The 16,543-nt window shown below is 37.0% G+C and overlaps 1 protein-coding gene across 2 annotated transcripts in view; it reads left to right on the plus strand.

Moving 5' to 3' along the window:
• Positions 1-487: 487 nt before the first annotated feature.
• XPO1 (exportin 1) overlaps positions 488-16,543 on the plus strand; it is a 39,685-nt gene continuing 23,629 nt past the window's right edge. The window contains exons 1-4 of one of the 2 annotated variants that reach the window (XM_057497166.1): positions 488-1,247; positions 4,397-4,528; positions 8,874-8,975; positions 12,452-12,524. In XM_057497166.1, the coding sequence (XP_057353149.1) occupies positions 4,403-4,528; positions 8,874-8,975; positions 12,452-12,524 (301 nt within the window). In that variant the 5' untranslated portion in view covers positions 488-1,247; positions 4,397-4,402. Of the gene's footprint in view, positions 1,248-4,396; positions 4,529-8,873; positions 8,976-10,091; positions 10,156-12,451; positions 12,525-16,543 lie in introns of those variants that run through there. The other variant, XM_057497167.1, reaches the window with a different exon arrangement.

Genomic DNA, 16,543 nt, shown 5'->3' on the forward strand with positions numbered 1-16,543 from the left:
ACGCTGCAGTGTGTCGCTCTCAAACTCGCGCCGCCACCAGCTCACGAGCTGCGCCCCACCCTCTCCGTCACCAAAGGTACCCAGCCAATGAACGGGCCGAAAAGGCCCGGCTTGCGGGCTAAGCGCGGGGATGGGGAGCGACGGGAGGGGAACGGGAAGTTGAGGGCGGGCTGCGTTTGACTGACAGCTCCCTCGAGCCAGTCCTCCGCGTGGCTTCTCTTCGCTCTCTGCGCTGCTCTTCTCAGCTCTTCGTCCCACCTCCTCCTCGTCCTCCCCACTCCTCGCTCCTTTACGACCCGCCCCACTTCCCCTCCCCCACTCTGCGGGCAAATCGCTGCTGGAAAGAGGCGGGGGCAGAAGCGGCGGGCTCGTGTGGAGACTTGAGGCAGGATTGACGGGCGATCTGGCCAATAAGAGGTAGGCTGATGGCGCGGCTGTGGCTGGAACCGACCAATGGGAGAGCGGGCTGGGGGCGGAGGCCCAGGTTCCAAACGCTCCGCGGCGCCATGGGCTGAAAACTCAACCGAGATGGAATCTCCCAGTCTGAACCGGTTTCAACCGGTTCCGAGTTTGAGGCACTAGGAGGAGGGGGAGAAGCGGCTGCAGCGGCCGCGGCGGGAGCAGCGGGAGCCACAGCATCAGCGAGAGCAACAGTAGCTACAGCCCCGGCGGTGGTGCCCGTTCCAGTCTTTGCTGCTGCAGTCCGTGCAACCACCCAGAGGGGGAGGGGGAGCCACCAGGCGCTGAGGAGAGGAGAGGGGGAAAGTTTAGGCGAGCCGGGTGGGGGTGCCCAGCGCCGGCGCCGCGTGAGAGGGAGCCGTGTTGTGGTGGGGGGAGTCGGACTGCAACTGGCAGCAGAGCGTCCCCGGCCGTGTGGACTCCGCAGCCCCCACTCCTGCCGCTCCCGCTGCCGCCTGTGGCTGGAGGGTCCCCCGGGGCTGAATCTTTGGGACTTGACCCCGTTCCCCTCCCCCTTCCGCACTCCCCAGCCAGGCGGGAGCATTTAATCCACAGATAATTCCCCTTCTCTTTTTGGGGGGGCGGGTGGGTGTGTGTGTTGGGGGGAGGTGTCCCTGAAATAGTAAATATTATTAAGCTTTTTTGGCCCTTATCCGTTTTTTTAGTTTCCTTTTTTAAGGTGGGAAAACTGTGAAACCCACCTTGATTTCCTCCCCTCTTACCCCTTCCACCTTCCCTCGCCCGAATCCCCCGACAAGGAAGGAAGCAGCAGTTGGTTTAGGCTCTGGGTAAGTCCGCTGTGTCTCCGGGGCCGAGGGTCGGGTGGTTGCGCGGCGGGTGGGGAGGAGGCCGGCGTGGGGCGCGGCGGCCGCCGCGGGAGGCGAGCCCGGGAGGCGGCGGCGGGCCCACAGCGGACCCTGCGATTGAATGGAGCCGCTGCTGCCGCTGGGGCATGGAGGCGGGAGGGGAGTGCTTGCTGGGTTATTCGCGTGTGCGTGTGGCCGTGGAGGAAGGCGAGGAGCGTGGTAGAGAAGCTGTGCCTCGCGTGAGAGGGGAAGGGCTTCCCCAGCCCCTTGGGTTGGGAAGAAGTTGGGGTGATTTCAGGAACATGTTTGTAAATTATTAGGAGTGGAAGTTTCCAGAAATATTTAGTGCACCAGCATTGAAACGTCCGCCTGCATCACGTGGCTCCTCGGTGGAAAGCTTGGGATCGGAGGAGGGAGGGGCTGCTGAGTCGCTGCTCCTGCTGCAAGGAAACTCAGAATCTTTGGGTGTTTTGCAGAGTAGTATTAGAAGTAGTAAAGATTTGTTGATTTTTATTTTTCCGGTATCTGCAAATGGGGTTCTGTGTTGTAGTTTGTTTTCGGGGACTTGAGTGTGCTATTTCAACGAATCATTTATTGCTGGCGTTGTACAGTGGGGATGCCCTGATTCTCCTTCATTCCGAGGTCTCTGGAGTTTGGGGTGGGTGGGAGGAAGTGGTATAGTAGAGGAAGCATTAAAGATTTGCCCAGCTCGAATCTCTGATCACGCAGAGGCCATGCTGCACTGAGAATGGGGCGGTGAACTTCAGGCGCCTGGTTCTAAATACCTCCTCCGAGTATGGGCGGGGTGTGTGAGTGCTCCGGTATGCTATAGTTAGAAGTGCTGCAGATCGTTTCGGGTAGGAAGCCAGGGGAGGGCGGGCCTTAGTGAGGTCTGTTTCTACTGAATGAAGCGGCAATTACCCACGCACCTAAGTAGCAGTGCCTTGTAGCGACTTGTTTTTTGACATACTAGGTAGTTATCATTAAAGAACGGTTTTGAATTTACATGGGAGCTGGCAGTGGATAGTTGCCTGCCTACTAAGTTTGAAATGGTAGTGAAGGTATTTTGGTAGTCCTACTTGTAGAGTCACCACATTGTTGGATAATCCCTTGTATATGCTATCCAGTGAGTGGATTTTAGGATTGAGTGTCCCAAGGAGAAAAGAGCTTTTGTGGTTTCCCCTTTCCCTCTATGGCTGCTTGCTATCTGCCTGATTGTATATCTTCAGCGTGTGGGACACTGCTGTTAGTGGAAAGAATGTTTTGGAAGCAGTTTGGGGGAAATAAGTGTGCTTGGCATTGGCCAGAAAGCCGCCATTTCTGTACTTCGTACAGTTTCAAGAATAGGTAGGTCATTTCGAAGATAGCCGCTGGTTACAAGGATGGCAAACTACTGAATTTAACACAAGCTTCTATTCTAAACCTGACTTTTCACAGAGTTTAACTCAGAGAACTCTAAGGACAGTGTACTTGAAAATGAAACTTTTTAGACTCTCTTGTTTAGCTTATTATGATAGGACTAGGAGAAAAGTTCTAACATTGTATGGCACTAGAAGGGAAATTTATTCATTTGTGGAATATGTAGTTCCTTTTTTAATAGTATTTGGATCAAAACTTGTGTATGTCGGGCATTGTGTATTAAAAACACGTTTGATTGCTGTAAGAACTGAAATCTAATCAGCTTTTACTGTCAGTAATAGATCAAAAGACTTCAGAAAAATAAATTCTTGAACTCTTCCGATATTTACATTAAATGACTCATCTTTTAGACTTCTGATTTGTTGTTACTATCAGTAAACAAAATATTTAAGTTGAAATTGCAGCAATTGTTAAGAACATTTTAAAACTTCTGTGAAATAGCTAAGAAATAACACTTTTTTCCTGTCAAGTTAGTACTTCCAAACATGATGTAATCAAATTAGTTACCCATTTCTAGAGGTGGAGAAGTGGAGGTGACCATCTGACCTTGTTGGGTGTAAATACAGTAAACCATGGGTTCTTCACCTGAGGCTTCCTGCATGGCTTTCAGGGCGTCCTGAATTTTCTGTAATTGTATACAAAATTGTGGGGGTTTTTTTTGGCAAGTGCCGTCGTCTTCCTCTGGTTGTTAAGGCATCTTGACTCAAAAAAGGTGAAGGAGTTCTGATGTATATTCATACTCGAGTGGCACTTTCTTTGGGAAAAAAGAAAGATTCTTATAATGTTGTGCAACAAAAATGTGAAATGGGTGCCAGCAACTTGTAGTAGAACCCTCTTAAAAGTTGTATATGAATCTGTAGGTTTGAGGCAATATATTGAGATGAAGAAGCTCATTTTTCTATTACAATAGGATTTGTTTTCATTTGGAAAATAGTTGGTAAGCTCTTACAGTTTTTGCCTTGTCAGTGAATACCTGGAAATTTTTAGAAATCTTGTTTGACATATTCCCGTAAAGGTTTTCTAGACCATATTTCCAAGGGTTTGTACATAAGTAATTTTAATCCCCAAATTCTTTTGGGGGTTGACAGAAAATACTTTGAGTGTAGAAATATAAGTTCTTTAGAGCAGTAAGGGCACCAGATTTTGTTAGACTTGTGGTTCCTGTTAATTATTGCTGTGTACAATAGGGAAACTTGGATACCACATTTAATTTTTAGCATCTTCCTGCCTTTTCATCATATCTTAAAGATTAAGGTAACAAGAAATGAAGGGAAGTAAGCTTTTTACTGAACTAGAAGACTACTTAGTAAGGGGAAAGAAAACACTTCTCTTGAGCTTAATCTGTATTTAAAAATTGAGAAGACTTTGAACTGTATCAGGTTTTAGGGCCATGAATTCCTAATAATAGATTACTTTTAAAAACAGAATTGTTTATGTAAATGATACTATAAAGAACTTTAAGATTTTTGTGGGGTCTAAAAAGAAGCATTAGAAAAGTTGAATGGGCCTAATAATTTAATACAGTTATGGAGTAGTTGAGTAACTTAAGCTTTCATTTGCTTTTACTGTCTCAGTTATTTAGGAAAAGTCTCTAAAGTACTCATTGAAATATTTGTAAGAACATATTTGAAGTAAAATAACTTGAGTATGAAGTTTTTGACTGATCATATCAAAACTTCATAAGCACCTTAAAATCTTTTCTTTATTTTCAGTAATCTATGCCAGCAATTATGACAATGTTAGCAGACCATGCAGCTCGTCAGCTGCTTGATTTCAGCCAAAAACTGGATATCAACCTGTTAGACAATGTGGTGAATTGTTTGTACCATGGAGAAGGAGCCCAGGTAAAGTAGCTGATCAAGTTTATAACATTATTGCAGTGTTAACAAAGTTGTGTTTAGAATAAAAATTTAAATGATCACCTTGTAAAAAACTGTCCCATAGTTTGTATATTAAATTAGAGTTACAAATATGTATATCAACTATTAATGAGAAGTGGTCTGGAGAAAGAAATTGCGTATTGACATGGTTAGAATGGGATGCATCCTTACACTTCTTGTTCTTAAGAAACTTTTACCCATTTAATAAAAGAGCCCAATGTGTTTTAATGCTTTGTAGATTAACTAAAGGTGGTTTGTACCTTATATATTTAATAAATTTGGAGTTAATATGATCTATTTAAAACATAAGTTACAGAACAACTTCACAGATACAAACTTGTTTTAGAAATCCAATAGTACCAAGCAGCTTCACATTATTTGAATTTTAGTACTTGGAGAAGTGGTACTGTTAATGTGGGGATTATATATAATCCATGTTTTGATCAGTTTAAAGTATGGGGGAATGTTTTGGGTTTTTTTTTAGCATCCAGTTGAAAGGTAAATGGGAAGGATGTTTGTATACTTTTTAGTTGTATATGTTACAAGAAACTAGGCAATCTTGAATCTTCACCCTGTGGAGTTAATAGTAGAAAGAGCTTTATATGACTAAAAAGTTTCTGTTGTTGGATTAAAAAGTCTTTTAAAGTGATCTGGCAAATATTTTAGTGCCAAAATACTCCATTCCTGATAGATAATGTTTAGTATATATGGAGTTACATCAAGATACTAATTTATATTTGCACTGGTAAACCTGATTTAGAAACCTGAAATGTGTCTTATCTTTTTACATAGTCCAAAAAACATTGTGTAAATATTAGCATGTGTGCAAATATTTTCATGTGAAATCCAACATTAATTGGTTTCACCTATAATAGAGAGAAAAGAAAAAAGGGCTATGAAAGTTTAAGAGTGGGAAAGTTATTGTGCAGTTTGTTTTTTCTCTTGTTCAGTTTTACACTCCCAAGAGGCGTTTTTTGATCAGTGTTCTTATCTTCAGAAGCGTTCTTGAAGAAGTTATTCCATCCATGTTTATTACACATATTCCGTTGTTTTCTTTGTGCTATAAATTCTGCATGGATGGAGCTTTAAGCTTCATTTCATTTTAACATAGATGTATGGAAAACAACTGCTTTTGGGAGAAAGTATTTAAAAAGTAAGGTTGAAATGGATGAAGTTTTGTCGGGCTCAACTTTGGGAACAAAATTGTAGCCATTAAGAAGGTGGGATATTAGTTGTATCACATCAGTCTTCTACTATCATTGTTTACAACATCTAAAAGTATGAATAAAGGAAGAGACCATTGTTCTAGGCTGTATCACCAAAAAGTAGCAGTAATTTTTAACATGAATATGTTAGTAGTAATACTGCTTTTAGTGTCTCACAGTATTGAGGTGTAATGATTAAGTTTGAATTTTTATAAAAAATAGGTTTAGAAAAGTGTTTATTTACTGTTTTAAAGGCAAAACTAACTTTCCGTAAAGTTAAGAGTTCTGTCTAGTTAGATCTCATGTGACAGATCAGTTGCATTAAAGATAATCATTAAACTGGTAATTTGTTATAGATAAGGAAACTGAGATTTAGAGCTTCAAGTCAGTTAAGAACTTTTTTCTAAGTCATTTATTTAAACTTCCAGTTCAGACTGTTTTTCATATACCACCTCTTTGGGGGTTTTATGTTGAATAAGAAGTAGAAAGCTGTAGTGGGGAACATGTTTTTAGTGTTAGATGTCTTAATTTTGTTCCAGTAAGTTTTCTAGTCTTCGCTCTAGAGGCTTAATGTACAAAGTGTTACCTACCTTGCCAGAAATTGGAGGATTAGTGATGTTTGCAAAGTACCTATTAGGGTGCTTGATACTTAGAAGGCATTTTTTTTAAAGGGTACTTTTGGAAGTGTAAGGAAAATTTAGCATGTGTGACATAAACTAAGTGTTTTAAAATATGGTATGGTTTCTTAATTTTTTTCCCAATCTCATAAAATACATGCTAAAAATGGCAAGTAGAAATTATAACTATTAAACTTTTAAACTCAACTGTAGGTAGGCCTTTTTTTTTTTTTTAAAGACTACGTAACTTTGGAGCGGAAGAAATTATTAGAAGGTGGCTTTTAAATCTGTAGACAGAGCTTTTTGCTAAGAAGGGTAGTACAGTAGGATATTTAGCACTGTAACATTAGGACTACCTTCTGTTATAAGCATTTTTTCTATTTTTAGCCATGTAGGCAGCCAAGAAAAAGATAGGGAAGGCTGGGTGTTTTATCCAATATTGTGTTAAATGTCTTGAACTCTTTTAATCTACTGCTTAGCAACTAAAATACTTGCACCATTCAGTTAGTAACACGGGGAGATGCCAGATTTTCTCTTTAGTCTCCTTTTGTGTCTTTTTTTAACCCCTCCTGGAGTTTTTAAGTTAATAAAGGAATATTACATAAGGGTAGTGGGATTAGGACAAATTAATCATTAGTATGCAAATATTAAAGGAAAGAACATGATTTATGCAGAGATTGAAGTGGTTGGTGGTAGTGTGGGCAGTACTCACTTATGTGTGGAATGCTCATCAGTTAAAAGCAATTATATCTTACCCAAGTAACTTTTACTGGACATGAGTCTTTAGTATATACCTTACCTTTTTGTTACTATTTTATGTGCAAGTCTGTCTAATTAGAATATCTAATTAGATATTCTCAGGGAGAGAAAACACTGCTAAAATGTGCTTTGGTCCTACATAAGTCACACTACTATTTTTTCTGCCTTTTGTCAGTTATTGTATAACATAGTTACAACTCCTTAAAGCTATCAGTCCCTTAATGAAATCAAATAAAATATGTATAGTTGTATTGTAAAAGCTTGTTCTCTAGCTATAATCCTAAACCCTCAGGGTAGAATCCAGGTGACTGATTTTTCTTCCAAGTTCCACAGTGGTTCTGGGATGGTTGTCAAGATACAGAACTACCAACACTGTAGTTAGTGGGCATGTATTTCTCATAGTTTTCTTTTAAATAATAAGCAGTGTATATTGCTGGTTGATTGATTGGAAAAATAATAACTGCTACCTGAGGAAAATCTTAACATCAAAGTCAACATAGGAATAATTTTTTTGTAACTTGGCATAAAAACCAAGTTAAAGATTATGGGGTGTCCAAGGTGGTTGAAACAAGAATGCTTCTCTCCCTCCTTACTGATGCTCTCTGATTTCTAACCCATAAAGTTAATTCTTAAGTGATTAGTCTAATTAGATCAAGTAAATTAGACAAGTTTTAAAACCAGACTTTTTGCTTACAACCTTGTATAACTGGGTAAAAGATAATTAGGGAGGATCCAGATGAGCTGCAAAACAGACTTTACAGGTGAAAAGGATTAAACTGCTATTTCTTGAAAAAGACATCAGTAGAATTACCAGTCTTTGTGTTTATAATATGCAAAATTAATAACGGTTAAAAGGAAGAAAGTAGATACATAATGTCAGCATAGCCAGATATTTTAAACTGTTGATTGTCAGTTATACCTCAGTAAAGCCAGGGTGGCGGGTGGGAACAGGACGCACTGTCAAAAGAGCATATTGCAGAAGGATTTTTTTATATAGATAAAATTTAGTAACAACCATATTGTTTATCAAATTCATACACATGCTGTGAAAATATGGAAAAGACACCTAATTCATGAAGGTGATTATCTCTAAAGAAGGAACAAAGGAAGGAAATGGCACTGGAGAAAGGAAGGAAGGTGTAAAGGTGACTTCCATAAGTTAGATCTTTTATGTTTAAAAGATACAGGACACACTACAATGAATTGGTACCATTTGTTAGTGCTAGATGCTGGCTGCATAGGTTTAATGTTTCTGGGCTTGCATTTTAAAAACATAAAAGCAGTTAGTCTTCCCATGAAATATATTTTTATTATTTAGAGATATCTTGATGACTCTTATAAAGCAGAGTATATACCATTCCATAATTTATCTAGATATGAATTTTTGTATGTTGTTTTTGGTCCATTGTAAGTTCTGAGAACTTATTTTGTGGAATAGATCTTTGTTAGCATTGGTTGAATTTAAATTGTTTTAAGAATACCAAATAAGGCAGATTGCCCCGCCCACCCACCAAAAAGCTATTCTGTTTCAAAGAATAAACTCCCCATTTCTTTGAAGTTTATGGGTGATGATGGATACTTTTTATTTCTATAAGGACTAATTATCTCTCTGAGTATTTGTTGATAGACTCACTGTTCCTATTAGGATTTGTGCCTTGCTCAATGCCATTTTGATGAATGATTCTGAAGAACAAGTAAGCTTACAATTCTTTCTGTATAATATTTTAGCAAAGAATGGCTCAAGAAGTGCTGACGCATTTAAAGGAGCATCCTGATGCGTGGACACGAGTCGACACAATTTTGGAATTTTCACAGAATATGAACACGAAAGTAAGCAAGTGGTGGTTTTAAAATCCATTATTTCTTCTTTCTTCCAGTCAAACTTTGAGGAAGGTATCTCATTTTTAGTATTAGTATTTGTTATCTCAAACCATTTAATATTGTTAACTTATTTCAAAATTTAGTCTTAAACATAGAATTACTTCTTGCAAATAGTCCTAAGAATTATGAATGAAGTTTTGTAATTGGGACTAGAATGCAAGGTAGCACCTTTTTTTTTTGTTGTTTGCTTTTTTTTTTCCTTTTTAGAATATGTATGCAGATCTTAGTTGCATAAATTCTGAACGTTATTCAGAGATGAAACATCAGAAATTATTTTGGGCAGTTATTTTGGGCAAGTGATCAATATACTATAGGCTAGGCACCTCCAACACCAAGTTGTGTGGGCAGTGTAAAACCCTACTACTATACTCCATGGTACCAATGCTTTTAATGGGACAGCACTCAGTTTTTATCTGCCATTGAAAATGTTATAATTCAGGTCCTTTTTTCTTAAGTTTGAACAGAAGGGTTGATCAAAATGTGTTTTGACTGTTTTAGGCTTGATGATTCACACTTCTCTCTAAACTGCCTTAAAGTAATAAAATACCATGCATGGCATTCTGTTTAATACACACAAGGTTTTCACTTGGTATACATTGTGTTAAAACAGAAAATAGCCATGTTCACATCTATTTCTGAAATCAGACTGTGTTATTAACAGTTTTAAAATATTAATTAGTTTTGACATCTTGTAAATTTTAGGGCAAAAATACAGTCCAGAACTTCCTCAAAGTGCTAACCTTAAGTAACATAACAGTGTTTGCCTGTTTGCTTGCCTGGTAAATTTTGCTTTTTATACTGACAGACATTACTAATGTTTAAGTTGATTTATCAACAGTATTTTTAAAAACTCAAATTTGTCTTGTGAAAAATGAGATGATTAGAGGAACAGAAAGAAAGCAACAGGTAAAGAATTCTTCAATTTACATAAATTACAAATGATTTGGTGCTAAATTTATGCACTATGACATTTGGCTTTTATGCAATCATTTTTTTTTTCTTTAAAGATGTTAACACTACCTGATATTAATCATAATGTTCCATTATGTTGATTGCTTGTAATAGGAAGAAAAGGGGTGTCTTCCTGTGCAACTGACACAGCTAGGCTTTGACGGCAGGCCTCCACAAGGTCTACCCTTTTGATTCCCTTTAACTGAATTCTGTTCATCAATTGTTTTTGTTTCATGGGTGGTGGGAGGGGAAAGGGGAATTCAATGCATAAAATAAGTATTTATAAGGGCTCAGTAGAAATTTCTACCATAGGGATCATTTCATGCATTTATTTTTTCATTTAGTCTTTGCTGTTATCTGTCCCTCATCTTCATAACTCAGCAGTGGATTTCTTAAAGTCCTGATTTAAGTACAAAGCAGAAATGTAGTTCTTTGGAATGATGTTTGGGTTTTTTATGGATATTTGCAAGGTAGTCGTTTATCATTGGCCCTCAGATTTGGCTATCATTTTGGGTTTTTAAAATCAGAATCAAAGAAATGAGAGTTTTCTTCATATGTGGGGTTTTAATGTCTAGGAGAGATTGGGTTTTAGGATATTATTATGATTTATGCATTTCTTTGACCTCTGAAAAACTTTTATTGGGCTTTGTGCCTCAGGCTCCTTGGCAAACGGAAAATACGAATTGTGTCTTCAAGCTTATGCTACCTTTATATAGTTGGAGAAAGGGCTAGAGGTCAGTAAATAGGCAATTTAGGTAATAGAGACATAAATGAAGAAGTAAATTAATGTAACGAAGGGGGAAATACCCTTCAATTAAAAAGAAGTATAATCTGAAAAACATTGCAAAATACAATGAAGTTACTAAGATTATTCTTACAGGTATATTTGTGGTAGTTTTGTTCTTTTTTTTAAGGTCTTGTAACTGGTTGAGAATTAAGAGGATATATTCCATATACTAAAAAGTGCATTGTTTTGACTTACTAAAACTTGATGGTCTGATAAATTACCTATAAAATAAATACAGAAAAATTTTAGGGTAGTTTTTTTTTTTTTAAGTTAATTTAGACTCTGAGTCAATCAGAACCTTAATCTTTTTGCTTATTTACATTTTTCTGAGATCCAGACCTATAAAGAGAAGTAAATGAACAGGGATAGAAGAAAGCTTCACTATTTACTGCTGATTATGAAACCTTTTAATGGTATCAAATTTACAATTTCAGATTTTTGCTTTGACCTTGTTTTTATTTTGGAAGTCTTTTTAAGGAATGTTGTGCAAATGTAGGATTTTAGTTGAAATGGCAAAATTTCCTGAAAAGTATGAAATGTTAAAAGTGAAAGAAAACAGCAAAAACATTTACTATTTGAGCACAATGTAGTTTGGGACAGTCTACATTGTACTTTGGATAAAATGAGCATTTACATGATCCCTTTGGTTGAAATACTAATGCTCCTATTTTATTGTGTGATGACTAACCATTTTAAAGATGAACTCTTATTCTCAGCCAAAACTTGCAATCTGAGGTTGTATGTCTATATATGAATGAATTTACCTTTCAGGTATTGTAGCCGGTTCTTCCCTAATTCAACCAGTTGGAACATACCACAACAATTTTGTCCCTTTTCTTCCTCCTGTCTATCCACACTAATTGGTCATGGTAATAATTTTGGGTAGTAACTCCTATAACATTATAAATTACTATAAACAGTTTGACTATTTAGAGTGAGTAATCAGCAGGAGGGACAAAATGGCTTGAAAGTGGTATCTGTGTTTACTAACTTCTTTCATGTTTTAGTTTTTATATTTAGGAAGGAATACCTGAAAGGTAGATACAGATTGCAACATGCATTTGTGTATTATTTTGACTGTGCACAAAAGTTTATCTTTAAATTAGTAGAAATAGCAATTGTAAGGGTGGGGTTAAAATTTAAAATTAGACCCATGGGCTGTCTTGCTGCTCCTTAAGTAACACACCAGTGATGTTTGTAAACACTTTCTGATGAAAATATCTCTCTGACAATACTTTAATACTTGGCCAAGAGCTTACAACTCCTAGAGGTTGGTAGGAAGCTTGAGAGCACCCAAGCTGCTAAATTCTTAGGAGCCTGGTCTTGTTAAAGTACATTAGCCTATGAGCAGTCATTTATGCTGTGAATTCATATCTGGCTGCTACTCTCCTTCTACAGATGAGCCCATTTGGCTGCTAAAGGGCTTTTTATTTGGTTCTTCCTCCTGGTGTGAGCATGTATAAACAGCAGGACGTTAAATAGAGTAGTAAACAACAAAATGAGGAAAATGCATGAAAATCAAGTATATGGGTGAATAGATCTTGTTTAATATTTGTAATTAAACTTGGTAGCATAATGTTTTTGAAACTTTAGATGTAAGTGTGTGAATGTCTGTCCATTTGTGAATCCTGAAAAGTTGTCAGTCTTATAGCAATATAGTCACATGTGTCTATTCTCCAATTTTCAGTATTATGGACTACAAATTTTGGAAAATGTGATAAAAACAAGGTGGAAGATCCTTCCAAGGAACCAGTGTGAAGGTAGGAAAATGTTTTAAAGAATCGTGATTTCAGAAGTTTATTATTCCTGGTGTTTTTATTATATATCTGAGTAGGGGTGGGTGAATTGGATTTGTAGTTATTATGCTCTATAATTACTGCTTTTATTCTGTGGCAAGGCAGGTTCTGTTTATATTTTGGGGTGGGGAGGAAGAATGTTATCTTATTGGAGAAAGAGGAAGGAAACCAAACTAGTTAATAAATATTGTTCTGAAGATATGTATCAACTGATAATTAATCTGGACAATGTCTGAAGTGAATGAAATTTGAAGATGTGATTATATGTGTTGTTTTAAGTACACCAAAGAGTAACTGACAGGTAATGAGTATTGTTAACACATGGAATAATATTTAAGTTTAACAGCAAAGGAAAAACCAAGTTTTAAAAATCACAAGCCTTTAAATTTTGAAAGACTGGGTGTTACCTTATAAGAGGTTGGCTTCCAAACTAAGGAAATAATCAGAAAATGAAGGTGTGGTGATGCCTGGTATTATACATTTAACTTTCCCCTTTGTTCTATCTTGGTAAAGGTAATGATAGTTTAAGAAACCTGGGACTTGGCATTGAATTCTTTGCTGTTATTCCCAGTTTTTACATTCTACCTATTTTATATTAACTTTATTCCTGAAAATATGAATAGAGGTCTGGACTTTATAGTGGAGGGTGTACTACTACTGGTGGCATTTTCTTCTACGAAAATATGTCCCCTTTGACTGACTATTAGTCTTTAAGATGTTGTTTTGCACCTGTTTTCTCATGTTCTCTTTATGGTGGGATAGTGGCCTTGTTTACTTGGCTAGTCTGACTTAAATCTTGGCATCTTTTCTAGCATATTTAGAAGTGAATAAGACAATTCTTTATGGCACTGTCCTTAATATACCATAAACCATAGATCAATAATGATAGTTTATAAGGAAGTAGTGCCACCAAAAAGTTCTTATTCAAAAGGTTTATTTGGGTTGAAACTTAGGTCATGTTTTGTGACCTCAGATAATTACAGTTTGACTGTGTGACCCCAAAAGATCCTTCATACTTCATTTTGCTTTTTAAGGACCTTTGGGACAGTCCTTGTTTCTTTACTGCTATTGTATGTTTTGAACCTCAAAATCTAACTTCCGCCATGGCTCAACCACACCAACAAAAAAGTGTTTAATTTTTCACTTCAGTACCGTTTAACTGTAAGTCACCTTTTGTTTCTGAACACCTAGACCTCTGCTTCTTACCACATAAGGACTGGACTAGATGATCCTCCAATATCTTTAGTTTTAAAACTAAATGATTTAAAATTATACTAGCTTAGTTATCAAAGTCATCATTGTGTTTGTTACTGAAAAAAGAGGAAGTCTCCCTGAGGATTTGACAGTTTTAACTTTCTACAGGAGTGGGTGATAAGTTTTGGTTTTTAACATAATCACAGTAGTTCCATATATTTGTATGTAAGTATAAAATGTACACATTCCAGGAGGTAGAAGAGTTAATTTTGAAAATCTAACCATCTTATTTGAAAAATAAGTGGGACATAGGGGTTGTAATAATTCTGCCTGACTGAAGAGAAATTTAGTTTTGTTCATGTGCTCTTATTCTGTGTGGGTGAGTTAACTTCATTTCTCTACAAGCAGTATTTAGTTAAAAAATGCATATATCTTTCCGAACCACCTTTTCCCCCTGAATTTTTGTCACCACTATTGATAAAATTAAGTAGGGTGTAAACTTTTTTTCCCCGAAGTTACTCTGTCACCCACAGATAGTTGCCGCTGTCAGTGTCATTACATGGAGGAAAAAGAGTGTGTAACTTCTAAGGTCTTCCAGAGGTTCACTATTAGAAGAACATGTAAAATGGCGTCCCCTCAATGTCAATGAACTCTAGAGTCTAGATCTAGATAGGCAACAGCAGCTTTGCATGCTCTATTTAATGATTTGTGTTTTTAAGGTAATTTACCTATTTGTTAAACATCGGAAAATAAGTTCAGTACTATATTAATTTGATAATTCTTATTAACATTGTTAGTCCTGGGAGGCTGTCTAAGCTTAAGATTTTGTACTTCAAAATATACTAACATTGTTAGCTAATAAGTTAGCTTTACCTTGTCCAGCCTCCTTAGCGTGTATATTTATTAACGTGGGACATCCATTTGTGTTTCTGCTTTGTACAAAGCACTGTTGGGTATTAAGACTATCTAAATCCCTACATCAATGTGTTACATGTGGGAAGATGAAACATGTAAATAAAGAAATACATGAGCATTAAATTAGGTACATATAATGAGCGCTGCTACAGAAAAGGGTGTAAGAGGAGTAAACATACTAAAAGAAGGGGGATTATGGTTAGTTTGGACACTTTTCGGCAAGCTCATTTACACAATTGGTAGTCCTTGATGTAACAGCAAGCCAAAATACGTTTAATACATTTTTTTTGGTATCATTAATCTACAATTACGTGAGGAACATTATGTTTACTAGGTTCCCCCCTTCACCAAGCCCCCCCCACAACTCCCATTACAGTCACTGTCCATCAGCATAGTAAGATGCTGTAGAGTTTAATACATTTTTTGCAATCTAACGTTTCTTTTATTTGCTTTCAGGTTCTTATCCATAAGCATATGTTAATTTTTACATGTTCTTTCAGCATAATGGCATTTTCAATGTAGGTCTTTTGTCTGAAAGCACTTTGCCACAAAAATCCCTGACAGCTCTGGACTGGGTTAGAGGTCTCTTACTGTGTGCTCCTTAGTGTATCCTGTACCAGGGGAACCACAGATCAATAATAAAATTTCAATAGCAAAAGACACACAGATAATAGTCAAGTGAGAAGATTAAAAAAAATTAAAAGGCATTTTAATAAAAAGCAAAGGAAGTATAACCTCATAATAAAACATTTTAATATATTTAGGCTTATGTAATACAAAATTTACTAAATTGCTCAGGTCTTTAATCATTTTGCTTTAGGTAAGAAAAATGTTTCTATTTGGAGTTTTACCCCTTCCACATCTTAGCATTTATTACACTTGGCTATTACTGTTTTTCTCATCCTTCCCCTATTCTCCAAAGTGTAAGTTTAATGTTATCAGGGATCAGAGAATGTTTTCATTGCATTGTTACTGCTTGGTATATAGGTGGTCAGTATATAATTACTCAGTGAGCTGCTTATTATTGATCTATGTTCCCCAATTTACTTCATTCCTCTACTTTAAGGGCCTAATGATTTGGCCAGTATTTTCGCTCACTTGTATGCAGTAGACTAATGGCAGTGCAGAGGTTGGGGATGCCTGACCTTCATACAGTCAAATCCACACGTAACTTTTGACTCCCCACACGCATTATTAGTAATAGCTTACTGTTGACTAGAAGTCTTACTGATAACACAGTCAGTTAAAACATTTAGTATGTTATATGTATCACATATAGAAAAAAATAAGTGGAGAAAAAATTTTCTTAAATTGTCACATTCAAGTTTTTTCCAGTATATCGAAAAAAAGTCTGTGAACCCACACACAGTTCAGACTCATGTTCATGGGTCAACTGTGTGTACGTTTGATGTCTTTGAGGTTAAATTTTGAAGTGAATGTTTACTTAATGAGCTATCATAGGTCAAGGACTAAATATTTGAGTGAAGAAAGATGGAAGGGAAATTTTAATATGAGAAGGAGAATAGAGAGTGTTTGCTAGTCACTAAAGTAACTAACTTAAAGTAACTAGGACTGTCAATGGATGTTTGTTCTCTGTCTTGGCTATACATGAACTAAAATTATCCAACTAAACCGCTTAAATAAAAAGAATTTTGTGCTTGGATTAGAAAATTCAAACCTTAAAGAAGGGAAGGGAGAACGTCCTTTGTCCCTCCGTGAAAAACAATTTATAGGAAGATAGCTGGATTTAAAAAATTTAAAGAGTCATCTTTTAATCTCTTAAAGCATATGGTTCACAGATTTTTCTTGAGATAGGTAAGAATTTGCTGACATTGTGAAAAGGGGTGGTGAATTTATGAAAAAATAGTACAAGT

This window comes from Manis pentadactyla, chromosome 2 (genome assembly GCF_030020395.1).
Source record: "Manis pentadactyla isolate mManPen7 chromosome 2, mManPen7.hap1, whole genome shotgun sequence".
Lineage (NCBI taxonomy): Eukaryota > Metazoa > Chordata > Mammalia > Pholidota > Manidae > Manis > Manis pentadactyla.